At 39.9% G+C, this 12,781-nt stretch overlaps 1 protein-coding gene across 1 annotated transcript in view; it reads right to left on the bottom strand.

Moving 5' to 3' along the window:
* Positions 1-12,781, bottom strand: part of PAICS (phosphoribosylaminoimidazole carboxylase and phosphoribosylaminoimidazolesuccinocarboxamide synthase) — a 42,523-nt gene that overhangs the window by 22,385 nt on the left and 7,357 nt on the right. The window contains exons 3-7 of the mRNA XM_051789833.1: positions 11,419-11,856; positions 10,296-10,385; positions 9,489-9,560; positions 5,521-5,607; positions 109-180 (exon numbers count right to left, since the gene is read on the bottom strand). Coding sequence (XP_051645793.1) covers positions 109-180; positions 5,521-5,607; positions 9,489-9,560; positions 10,296-10,385; positions 11,419-11,856 — 759 coding nt within the window. The remainder of the gene's footprint in view (positions 1-108; positions 181-5,520; positions 5,608-9,488; positions 9,561-10,295; positions 10,386-11,418; positions 11,857-12,781) is intronic.

The following is a 12,781-nucleotide window of genomic DNA, read 5'->3' as shown; positions in this document are numbered from 1 at the left end:
AGTAGAATTGTTTACAGTAGAGATTTGGTTGCTCCAGCTTTGGTACTGAAATTACAATGTGAATAATTTCACATTGTAATGCATAAATGCATGGAAATTAATACTCACCTGTTTCGACCATCTGTTTTGCTACTGGCGTACAAGATCTGTCTTCTGAGGTAGTGCTTATAGAATCATCATCTATAGAAACACACAGTTCTAAATAAAATGGACTTAGACAAATAAATTGCTACTATTAGTGTCATCCTCTGTAGGAAATACCTACTTCACTTAAAAATGTCCTAACCCCTTAGTCTGACCTATTAGTTATAGAATTGTAGAATCACAGAATCATAGAATCATTTAGGATGGAGAAGACCTCTGAGATCGAGTCCCACCATTAACCCAGCACTGCCAAGTCCAGCACTAAACCATGTCCCTAAGTGCCCCATCCACATGTCTTTTAAATACCTCCAGGGGTGTTGACTCTACCACTTCCCTGGGCAACCTGTTCCAATGCTTGACCACAGTTTTGGTGAAGAAATTTTTCTTCGTATCCAATGAGGCCATTTCCTCTCATCTTATCGCTTACTACTTGGAAGAAGAAACTGACCCCCACCTCACTACAACCTCCCTTCGGGTGGTTGTAGAGAGCAATAAGGAAGCCTCCTGAGCCTCCTTTTCTCCAGGATAAACAACCCCCATTCCCTCAGCCACTCTTCACAAGTCTTGTGCTCCGGACCTTTCACCAGCTCCATTGCTCTTCCCTGGACTTGTTCCAGTGCCTCCTTGTCTTGCTTTCAGTGAGGGGCCCAAAACTGAAAACAGGATTCAAGGTGTGGCCTCACCAGTGCCAAGTACAGGGTGATAATCCCTTCCCTGGTCCTGCTGGCCACACTATTTCTGGTACAAGCCAGGATGCCATTGGCCTCCTTGGCCACCTGGGCACACTGCTGGCTCATGTTCAGCCAGCTGTGGACCAGCACCCCCAGGTCCTTTTCCACTGGGCAGCTTTCCAGCTACTCTTCCCCCAGCCTGTAGTGCTGCAGGAGGTTGTTGTGACCCAAGTTCAGGACCCAGCACTTGGCCTTGATGAACCTCATACCATTGGCCTCAGCCCATCGATCCAGCCTGTCCAGAACCCCCTGCAGAGCCTTCCTGCCTTGCAGCAGATGAACACTCCCACCCAACTTGGAGTAGTCTGCAAACTAACTGAGAATTCACTCAATCCCCTTGTCCAGATCATTGATGAAGATATTAAACAGGGCTGGCCCCAACACTGACCCCAGGGGAACACCACTGGTGACTGGTCACCAGCTGGATGTAACTGCACCACCACTTTCTGGGCCTGGCCATTCAGCCTGTTTTTCACCCAGTGTAGTGTACACCTGTCCAAGCCACAAGCAGATGCTTTCTCCAGGAGAGTGCTGGGAGACAGCATCAAAGGCTTTGCTGAAGTCCAGGTAGACAATATCCACAACCTTTCCCTCATCCACAAAGTGGGTCACCTTGTCATAGAAGGAGACCAGGTTGGTCAAGCAGGACCTGCCTTTGCTAAGTCTGCGCTGGCTGGGCCTCATCCCCTCTTTGTCTTGTACATGCTATGTGATTGCACTTAAGGTGATCTGTTCCATAACCTCTGGCAAGGAGGTCAGGCTGACAGCCCTTCTTGTAGATGGGTATCACATTTGCCAAACTCCAGACAATGTGGACCTCCCTGATTAGCCAGGACTACTTGTAAATAATGGAAAGTGGTTGAGTGAGCTCTTCCACCGGCTCCCCGAGTATCTTTGGGTGGATCCCATCCTGCCCCAAAGACTTGTGTGTGTCTAAGTGGTGTAGCAAATTGTTGACCATTTCCCTTTGGATTATGGGGGCTTCCTTGTGCTCCCCATCTCTGTCTTCTGGCTCAAGGGGCTGGGTACCCTGAGGACAACTGGTCTTGCTATTAAAGATTGAGGCAAAGAAGATATTAAGTACCTCAGCCCTTTCCTTAAGCTTTGTGAGTATGTTTTCCCCTCCATCCAATAAAGGATGGTGATTCTACTTATCTATCCTTGTGTTGCTGATGTATTTATAGAAACATTTTTGTTGTCTTTTACAGCAGTAACCAGATTAAGTTCTAGTTGGTTTTAGACCTTCTCATTTTCTCCCTGTATAACCTCATGATCTCTTTGTAGTCCTCCTGAGTTACCTGCACATTCTTCCAAAGGCCATAAAGTCTCCTTTTTTTCCTGAGTTCCAGCCAAAGCTCTCTGTTCAGCCAGGCCAGTCTTCTTCCTCACCGGCTTGTCTTTTGGCACATGGAAATGACTTGCTACTGCACCTGAAAGATTTCCTCCTTGGAGGATGTCCAGACCTCCTAGACTCCTTTGCCCCTCAGAATTGCCTACAAAGGGACTCAACCACGTCCGAAACAGGCCAAAATCTGCTCTCCAGAAGTTCAAGGTGGCAGTTCTGCTGACCCCCTTCCTTACTTCATCAAGATCTTAAAACTGTCATTTAGTGCCCAAGAAGCTTCCAACCACCACATCTCCCTGTGGTGGTCCTTCTCTGTTCACAAACACCAGGTCCAGCAGGCACCTGCCCTATTTGGCTCCCTCAGCAGCTATGCCAGGCAGTTGTCTGCCATACACTCCACGAACCAACTAGAGTGTCTCATCTCTGCTGTGTTGTATTTCCAGCAGACATCTGGTAAGTTGAAGTCCTCCCAAAGGATCAGCAATTGTGAGACTTTTCCCAGCTGCTTATAAAGTATTTAATCTGTGTCTGCACCCTGGCTGGGTGGTAATAAACTCCCACCAGGATACCTGTCTTGTTGCCTTTCCCCAATTCTTACCCATAAACACTCAACTCGATCAGCACCATCATTAAGCTCTAGACAGTCAAAACACTCTCTAATTTTCAGGGTACCCTAGAGCTTCTCCTTTCTTGCCTATTCCTTCTGAAGAGTTTTATAGCCATCCATTGCAGCACTCCAGTTTGTGCGAGTCTTCCCACAGTGTTTCCAAGATGGCAACTATGTCATAGTTTTCCTGCTACACATTGACTTCCAGCTCCTCCTGTTGTTGCCAGTGGTGTGTGCATTAGTGTAGGTGCACTTCAGGCTTTTGATCCCACCACCTTTTTAGGGGGAGAAGCGCTGATACCTACATGGCCATTCTCAGGCGCTTTTGTGGTTTCTAACACATCACTAAATCCCTGTGCCTTTGCTGCCACATGGATCTCTATCCCCTGACTACTGAGACAGCAGATCAAAGGACCTCTGTAACACACTGGTGTGCTGCCCTCAGGCTTATCTCTAGAGAGTTTGGTTTTATCCCTTTCTACCTTCAAATATATTTTAAAGCTCTTTCAGTGAGCCCTGCTAACTCCTGTGCTAAGATACTTTTCTCCCTTTGAGACAGGTGTCAGCAGGTCTGGTGTCATGTTAAGTGGAACCATGTTCAAAAAAATCAACATTTTCCTTGTGACACCAGGCTTGGAGCCAGGTATTGATCTGCTGGCTCTCCCCATTTCTTCCCTCATCATTCCCTGCAACTAGGGGGATAGAAGAGAACACTACTTGTGCTCCTGATCTCTTAACCAGTTGTTCCAAGACCTTGAAGTCTCTCTTGATTTCCTTTAGACTTCTATCTGCAACTTCAGCAATGTCTACCTGAAAAATCATCATTCTTGAAATCATCTATGGATGTCAGAACCCAGCTTTGCTGGTTTTGGGCTCATTTCCTCATGATTGGACTTCTCTGAGGCTGAAAGTTCACTTTTTTGTGGAATTACTTTTAGGTTTGGGAGGAAGAGAAAGACTAGTTCTCATTGTTTTGGTAGGGGATGTCATAGACCAATTATCTTCAATACTGTTTCCAGTAAAGGGTAGAAGTAAATATTTGTTATATGTTTTGAAAAACTGAGTGCTTAGTTTAGGCTCTGTCAGAAATAAGAGATAGTCTGTAAATAAGCAGATTCTTTTGATGTGCTTTCCATAATGGTACTTGCCAATATATGCACAGAGCAGTACCTGGAATTCATATTTACTCTATAACTCGTTTTCTCTTAAATGATTTGGCAAATACTTTTTTTTCATAAGCATGTGCAGGAATAAATTTTATACCTATGGAAAACTTAGAATCAGAAATTATACTCATAAGCATGTCTGTGTGATTTACTTGGGGTACTAGAAAAAAAGTGTGTTTTTTTCCATAAATAAGCACCCTATAACTTTCTATAACTTTCCTTGGGAAAATTCTTGCATCTTCCTTATCACTTTCAGCTATTGGAGATGGGCCAAAATGGAGCTGTAGGTCTGCTCCTAGGCTCTTAATGGCTTTTTTTTTTATTATTTAAACTATTGCCAAAACCCCCCATGGCTTTCATTTATGTGCTCATTCTCTCAACCATACTGTCTCTCTAATCTCTTTCTGTCTTTGGCAATGGCACTTGTGTAGTGCTGACTTGCACAATTACTGTCCTCAGTTGGGTATTATATGACAGGAACAGGGAATTTGTGTGTATAAAGCAGTCAGTTGATCTTCATGACATTTTATTCTTTGCTTCACATTTGTGTGACCTCACTATGTCTCAACTTTCAAGGTCACAGATTAACTTTATCCTCCATGTAACTTGTGTTTCTGTGTGTCATTGTTGTGATGGCACTGCTCTGATGTTGTCCTCAGTGTCATACTCACCACAGTTGTCTTAAATAGTCAAGATCAGCCAATGCAAACAGTTGTAAAGGCTGTGTTGCACTGGATGTCTCAACACCCAAATTCCAGATAACATAGTTGCTGAGAAGGAAGCTTTTCCCTGGTATGCCTGATGCATACAATAGAAATGTTCTTATGGTAGAAACTTTAGGTGTCAAAGGTCAAAGAACTGCTGTTCACAGAATCATTATAATTGATTTTTTTTATTTTTTTCCATTAACTTCTGCATACAAACAGCACTACTGTAGAGTATATTTTGATCCAGGGGGTCAGGTCACTAGATTTCAATGTCATTAATTATTTCCTCTGATGTATTTTTTTTCATGATCTTCGGTGGTTTCTATGCTCATTTATTCCAGAACATTGATATCCCTGCTGTGTTCTAATGTTAAATTTTAACACTTTAAATAAAACAAATCTCCTGATTACTTGTCATTGAATATATGATTTCTTCATATTGCTGAGGCTCTGACTTCAGTTTTACTTGTGAAGTTTGAAAATACAGACAAGGTATAAAATATTCTGAGTTTCTGAGACAGCTATTTAGCTCTCCAGTTTATCCTCTCTAGGAACTGTGTAAAAAAAACTGTATTTGTGTCACAATCAAATGCAGACTAATCACATCTAGCATAAAAAGAGGCATGTTGTCTGGGAAAATAAGATTTTGTTACAATTATGGGAAAGAGAAATAACAGTTCATACATTGTTGCACTATGAAATCAAGCAAAAACCATATTTTATCATCACCAAGAAGTAGATAAGTATAATTTGCCAGGATAACATATGAACCTTAGAAATCTGCAATTCACAAGATAATCAAGACAAAGTCTTGACCTACCTATGTCAATTGTCTCCTTCTTTATTTGTGTGGCTTCCAGAGCTGCCGGGGTGGAGTTGGCAAAGTCCCCCTCATCCTCAAGGATTTCTGTAAAAAATAATAATTTACAGAGTTCTTATTAACTGAACGGGTCTTGAGTGATGTCTTTAGAATCACCAACTTCAGAATGCCATTCAAGATTTCCTCTCTTAAGACAGTAAAGTTGCCATTTCTCTGCAGAAGTGGGCTTAAGAGCAGAGTGTACCCACTTATTTATTAAAGTACATCCAGAATACCACGTAACAGCTGCATAATATAAGTTTATGGGATAAATGTGCAAACTCTTAAATTATTTAAACCTGGATCAGGATTTGTAGATTGGTTTGCTGATTGTGGTTGAAAGATATATAGTAACTGGCAAACGTGTGGGCAGCAGAACAGGCAAGACAGTGAATTTCATAAGGGGTGCAATACAAACTGAAATTACTGAAAGACTCCGAAGTGACTGATGCCAGAAGTGTCTGAATCAGCTTCAAAAGGGGCAAGGGCCCTGACATTGCATCAGGGTGCTGTGCCTGGACAACTGATCTGCAAGGCTGCCTGCCTGCCTGATGAAGACAATGTCCTAATGCCTGTCTGAGAGCATCCCCACTGCTTCAGCTTTCGAGGAGTTTACATGACATGGGTGACAGAAGTGTCCCTGGGCTCTCCTCCATGGGGAGGAGATCTCCACTACTCTGCCATTGGCCCACTGCTGTTTAAGGGAGAATTCCACCCCTCAGGCAGGTGGATGATGCAAGCGGTCTAGCTGATCCTCACTTCCAGGTGAGGACACTGCTCTACAGAGATTAAATGGTGAAGGCCACACCACAGATCAATGACAGCAGTTTATGGCTCCCAGCCTGTTCTCGGTCCACTCAAGAATATTACCCCTAAACATTGAGCAATAAAGTTTAATCTAGAGCCATTTTATTAAAAATTACCCCCCCAAATCAATACAGCCTTGTTTGCATCAGATGTTCTTTACTATGTGACCAGCATCATGTGCCTTTTTATTTTAGTTTTTTTTCCTTAGTGAGCCAAGAATGTGGGTAGGGAGCCTGGCTTTTTTTCTAAGGCACCTTTCAGGGTTTTGGGTGGGAGGGCACGAGAAGAGCAAGACTGAGCCAAACAGAACAAGCCATCGACAATTTCTGGCATGGATAAAACACAGTGGCTCCATCTGCATTGTTCAGTGAACCTATAGACAGTTGCCAGCAAATATGCTTAATCTCTACTTTGTGTTTAAAGCATTGCTCTCAAGGCCACCAGAGCAATGCCGTCACAGTCTTTCCTTTTACCCACTGAGACTGATACAAACTCTGTTCTCTTTTGGCACTCTGTCACTACCACTAATTATCCTGTTTTCTGGCTCATGAGGCAAGATTAGTAATTTGTCTCCCAATCCTTACTCTCATGTGTGTGTTATATAATATAAAAGGGAAGTGGGAAACTTCAAAGCTACGGAAACTTTTCAGTGCATGGCTTATGTTTACTCTCCAAGAGTTTGCAAAGTTGCTGCCATCTTTGTCATACAGATCTATGAGTGTGGATACGGAAAACTTGAATGCACAGTTAATTAAGAGTTTGTGTCTGCAGCCCAAATATGCTTAGGCTAAGCCAATCATCAAGAATTTTTGGTTTTGCCCATCTCTGAAACACTACTTCACGCTAGCCCGGGACATATGTATTAAAATATTATCTTTTGGCTTTATAGCTGTATGTTTTAAAATTCCAAGCACACAGCAGGAAGTTTTCAAGCCAACATTAAGTACCTGAGTATGGACTGACTTAAGATCTTAACTTCAAAAAACAGATTTTTAAAAAGCCCTTGCTTAAGAATGTATCTTGGCAATGTCATGACTTATTCCAAATTTGTTCTGAGAGAGACATATAGTAAGTGTGTGGGGCACCAAAAATCCTAAAAAATGATGACAAAAAAAATAATTTGTTTGAAGCTAAATACTTACTCTAGATATTTTTAAGAACATCAGGCTACTGGCATTCCTTAGAAACCTGTTTTTATCTCCATTGTTATTCCCTGGCACTTCAGATTTAATCAGAACAGCTATATGCAGTCTGTGGTCTGTGGGGATTGCTGTGGTGCTCCTGCTCCCCCAGCTGGGCAGTGCTGACAGCGACATGTCAGTAACAGTGACAGACTGTGCAAGGAACTGTAAGGATTTATTTACCTCTGTCTTTTCCTTGTCAGGTGGGTATATGCTGCTTTTTGAGTAACAAATACATGTGGGCAGAGGAGAAAAACAATACCATGACACATGAAATAACTAGGTGCTTTCCTGAAACTTGTGTATTTGTCTTTTGACTAACACCATCTTAATATTTTCCTTACTCTAGAGTATGGCAAACCTGATTAGGCTGTTTATAAAGATTGGCAGTGGTTACAAAGTTACTGTGTCTCCTAATTCAGATTCACATGTTAGATCTGAGAAGCACATGCGATTCTGACTCAGCGATCCTGAGTCAGCTCGTGTGTCTGCTGTGCATTTACACAACCACGACTGCCAGAAAGCAGATGTCTGCACAGGCTAGCTCCTATGTGTGTAGCCAAGTGCATGTGTAACTCTGGCTGCGGAGTACATTAACTACATACACTGTTTAGGAAGATCCCCTGATATGAGGTTAACAGAATTTCTAAATTCTTCTTTATGTCACAATGGTGTTTTTTACAGGTTTTTTTTAAATGCATAAAAACATATAAATTTAATAATTGCATGCCTGATGAGAAACCATTTTCTACAAAAGTTGTGTTAAATATGGAGTAGCTCTTATAAAGTCACATCCTAAATGCTACTGATTGTCAGACATTACTGATATCAAAGAACCAATGTAAGTAAGCCTGATTGCCTTTTTCACTATCTATCAGCAAGTAAATTTATGAGTATAGAGGTACATACAATCTCTTTATTTACCAGTTTCTCACTTCAAAATTATTTGAACTGTCTAGGAAAAGCATCTACCACAATGAGAGAACAAAGGGTCTTCATGATATTCTAGACATAAAAAGCGTCTATCATTTCTCTGCCTTATGCAATACCTAATTATGTTACCATTAATAACATTAAAGTCGAGATGTCTTTACCACCTGTGATAAAAGTATTTGAGTATGTATTGTTTGGGAATGAGGGAAGGAATTTTGGAAACTGAAACTGTTACTGATGAAGCATAGTTTTGCCCTTTTCCCCCCACAGAAGTTTGAAAGGTAGTCCTTAGAGTGGATAGGCTGAGCCACAGACACTTCTGAAATACTTGCTATTTTAATATTTCCTCACAAAATCAGGACATTTATGATTACCCAAAACAAAATATGCAGTTAAAATACATATATTTGAGAAGGGAAATGGTAACCAAGGTAAGCTATAGACATCTTAACACCTACTCTTACCCTAAAGGAATGTTAAAGTGTCAAAAATACATACTCAGAATTTTACTAGAAGTGTTCGGTAAACTTCATCTTAAATAACTTCTTTGGAGATTGCAGTCTAGAAAGTTACAATATACAAAATACTGCAGGAAGTTGAAAACTATGTCAGGTGACAGGTAAGGGGCAGTGCTGAATCTGTTATTACAGTGTCTGTAATATGGTCATATATATGTGGTAATTTTACTCGTTGATGGGGAGGAATGGAATTTGATGCATTTTACAAGTAGTCTTAACTGGATCTCACAAAGAGCTGTTTATGATTTTTTTCAAATTTTGTCTCTCTCAAAATGAGGCCCCTATAGGCAATGCACTTTTCATGACAACCTGTTTTTCTCCAGTGAATGCGTCAAGTGCCCATGGTGATCTGGTAAAAGGCCAGTTAGTTTTTTTTTTGGTTAGTAAATTTAAATTCATAAATGTAATTTCTCTTGAATGAAAAAACCAAAAATACTACCATCTGGTATACCTCAAATTACTTCTCATGATCAGTCATGTCTTTACTTACTTGTCATAGCTGTTTCTTTCATTATATGAGGAGCTGCCCGATTCTCTGAAGTAGTGTTTACAGTAACATCACCTGTCAGAAAATTTTTAATTTGATATTAAAATCTTCAAGTTGATGTTAGACCATTTTACATTCTGTAAGACTACTCCTTAATGCCTAATTTAGACCACATTTTACCTTACACTACTGAAAGAAATCATGAAGTGCTTTATTGTGGGGAGTCAAGTCTGTCAGCCTTCGAGACGTTCATGTGTCTCTAATTGAATGTTAAACTCCTGCTTCCCCTGAAAGTTATGCTTTCAGATGTAAACTGTAATGTTTCTTTGTAAAGAGCAGAGTTTATGACCTTCATATTCAGGGCTAGTAGTGAGACTCTTAAATGAAGTTTTCATCCCCTGACATGAGCATTTACACAATTATATTATATACTGATCACATTATATTGTGAAAAAGAATGCTGTAATAGTTCATGCACAGGAGACTGAACAATTCTAATCCTTGAGAGTACGTAGATTAAGTAAAAGTAAATGCAGTAGTACGTTGCACTCAGCTTGCTTAAACCAGTAGTCTCTTATTCTTTACATCTTGTGTCATGAGTCTTTGAAATGATTACTTACTATACTGTTTTTATAAAATTCAGCAGCACATAAGCATGTGATGGTTTTCACTATGACATTAGCTCTTGCTTTTAAGTTTTTTAGGTATGTGCATTTTCTAACCATAATTACAATCTGGGCTTATTTTAGAAATAATTCTTAATATAATAAATTTAGTTATTTATATAAAATAGAAGACTTTACAGTTTACCTGAATCAGAAACTTTCTTTATATCTGCAACCTGTAGGTCTTCAGATATATTACTAACAGAGTCCTCTTCACCTGTGTCTCCAGGCATTTCTGTGTAAATAATGCTAAGTTAATTAGGGCAATGCATTTGTGTACTACATAAGAACAGCTGTGCTGTGTCAAATCAAAAAATCCATTCAACCTCAGAAGCTCTTTATGCCAGCAGGCAAAGTAGGTGCATTAGCAAAATGTCTAGAAATGGCAACTGACAAGTGAATCTTCCCTCAAAATGTTCTCAATAGTTTTCAGCCAGAGACTGTCTTTGTATTATATTTTTCTTAACTTCTTTCATTACTTTACTAACTTCTAGTCTTATAGTTGGCCAACATAATATCAGCCCCTCTGTAGAATCTCTACTGCCTAGTAAAGAGTTTAACATTTAATTCTTTCTTAAACACCAAGCATGTTTCAGGTTGTACATAGCAACAAAAATATTTTAACTCCTGGGTAGTGTGCTCCCATCAGTTTACTCTAATTCTGCATTGATCATCCATTACCAAGTTAATTGAAAATAATCACCCAAAACCAAAGGCAAGTTCTGCCAGCATTCTTGGTGCTATTCCTTCACTGTTTTGACAGTTCTCTCACTAGTTTGGGAGTCTTGCTCCAAAGGCTAATAAAACTGAGACATTTGGGACCCTAAGAGACAGTATAAATGTGGAGTTTTTTTAACCAATGTCTATAAATACAGATTTGTTTTGCTCAATCTCTTAATTTTTCCAGTAACATAGTCTGACCATCTCTCTGATCCATTTCTTTTATCTAAGCTGGAAACAGTTTCTTCTGACATGATTTTGACTGGAATTGTCTCTGTATCACTTTAACTTATCCTATGTCTTCATCTTTTCTTCCTCCTTTTGTCTCTCAGTGCCTTTAAAAAAAGTGCAGGGCAATCACTCAGTGTGGAATAGTACCTTATAATGTAAGACAAAACTACTAGACAAAATAGTAAATTCCCATTCAGTGTTCCCCCCCCAGCAAATCAGTTAATCCTTTTGCTTGCTTCTTCTGAGTTCTTTTAAGGTCTCTCTAGTTCTGGAAAACTAAAAATTTTAAACTATATATGGATGGTTGAAGTACTTACCAATGGAGTCCTTTCCTGATTTTGCTTCTGTCCATTCTGGAGGCCTCTCACTTTCATCATTATCTGATTTGCTCGCTTGTTCCATGGTGCAGTGCCCCAGAATAGCATCCAGTTCATTAAAAAATCTCATACCTTTACTTGTACTCCCTGAGTCTTGGGCACTTTTTACACTCTTGTATTCATGTTTCAGATTTTTATATTTTGTCCTGCACTGCTTCCAGTCCCTGTCAATTCCAAACTTTTGAAGTCTGGCAGCAACCTGCTCAAATATTCTTTTATTTCTCACTGTCCCCTCCAGTTGTTGCTGGATATTTTTGTCTGACCATATGTGTATCAAAGCTCTGACTTCATTAACAGTCCAGTGTTTTCCTCCTTCATTTGCTACTGTTGGAATAAAAGCCAGTGGTTTGGAAGCCTCTACTGCTGATGCTGGATTACCTGCATTATGTGGGGTAGGGGAGAGACACAGATATGGGTTACCTGCATTGGGTGGTTGGGGTGGGGAAAGGATAGAGAATGAGAATGAAGTATACTGTTTCCTCATTACTTGTCTCTCTGGAGAAAGATGGAGCAGAGGTAACATTAAAATCCCTTAAAAACCATTATGAATGGTTATGAATTTGTCAGCATTTTTGTTAATTCTGATATAATTTTTGCCTTCTCTTGATGACCAGTACTCAGATAGCACATGTACATTTAATTAATCCAAGAGGAACATTTCTTTCTTCTGTGCCTTGATACACTAAACTTTTAATGCCTTTGAGAACAACAGATAAGCTGTTCTGGCCTTCAGACGTTAGAGAGAAGACTGCTGATGAGGAGATTGGATGTGCTGCATCAGCACAATAATAAATCAGGCCCCAGTCACTGACACTAGCATCAAGACTTACTTTCTGCATTCATGCCATACTTTTGGTTTTACACAGATGGAGAGATTTAAATTTGGTAAGGATCTGAAGAATCCAATCTTTAACTCGTAACAAAGCACCCTGGTTGCAGGGAGCTGAGGAATGGAGACTTTTGCTTCAGTCGCTCAAGAATATTTGTGTGATAACAAACTCGATTCTCATGGCACAGGACCTCCACCTTTCTCAGAGTAGGTCAATCAAAAATATGTGGGGTTTTTTTGGTAAAAATTAGAGTTTGAATTATCTTTCTCTGCAAAACTAAGATATGTTTTAATTTTCTCCAGTCTTCAATTTTATTTTTTATTATTATGAGGTAAAGGTTGCCACCCATGCAATAACTTAAAACACTGAAATATGATATCTTTCAGGTTTTTAATGTTCCCTTGTTTCTAATTATGAATTTTCTGTAAGACTTCCTTTTGATTATCAGATTAGTTTGGAAAGTGGCTTCCTCA

This window comes from Manacus candei, unplaced genomic scaffold (assembly GCF_025592945.1).
Source record: "Manacus candei isolate 608988 ecotype Guabito, Panama unplaced genomic scaffold, ASM2559294v1 h1tg000028l, whole genome shotgun sequence".
Classification (NCBI taxonomy): Eukaryota; Metazoa; Chordata; class Aves; order Passeriformes; family Pipridae; genus Manacus; species Manacus candei.
This window is presented reverse-complemented; position numbering and strand designations above follow the sequence as displayed.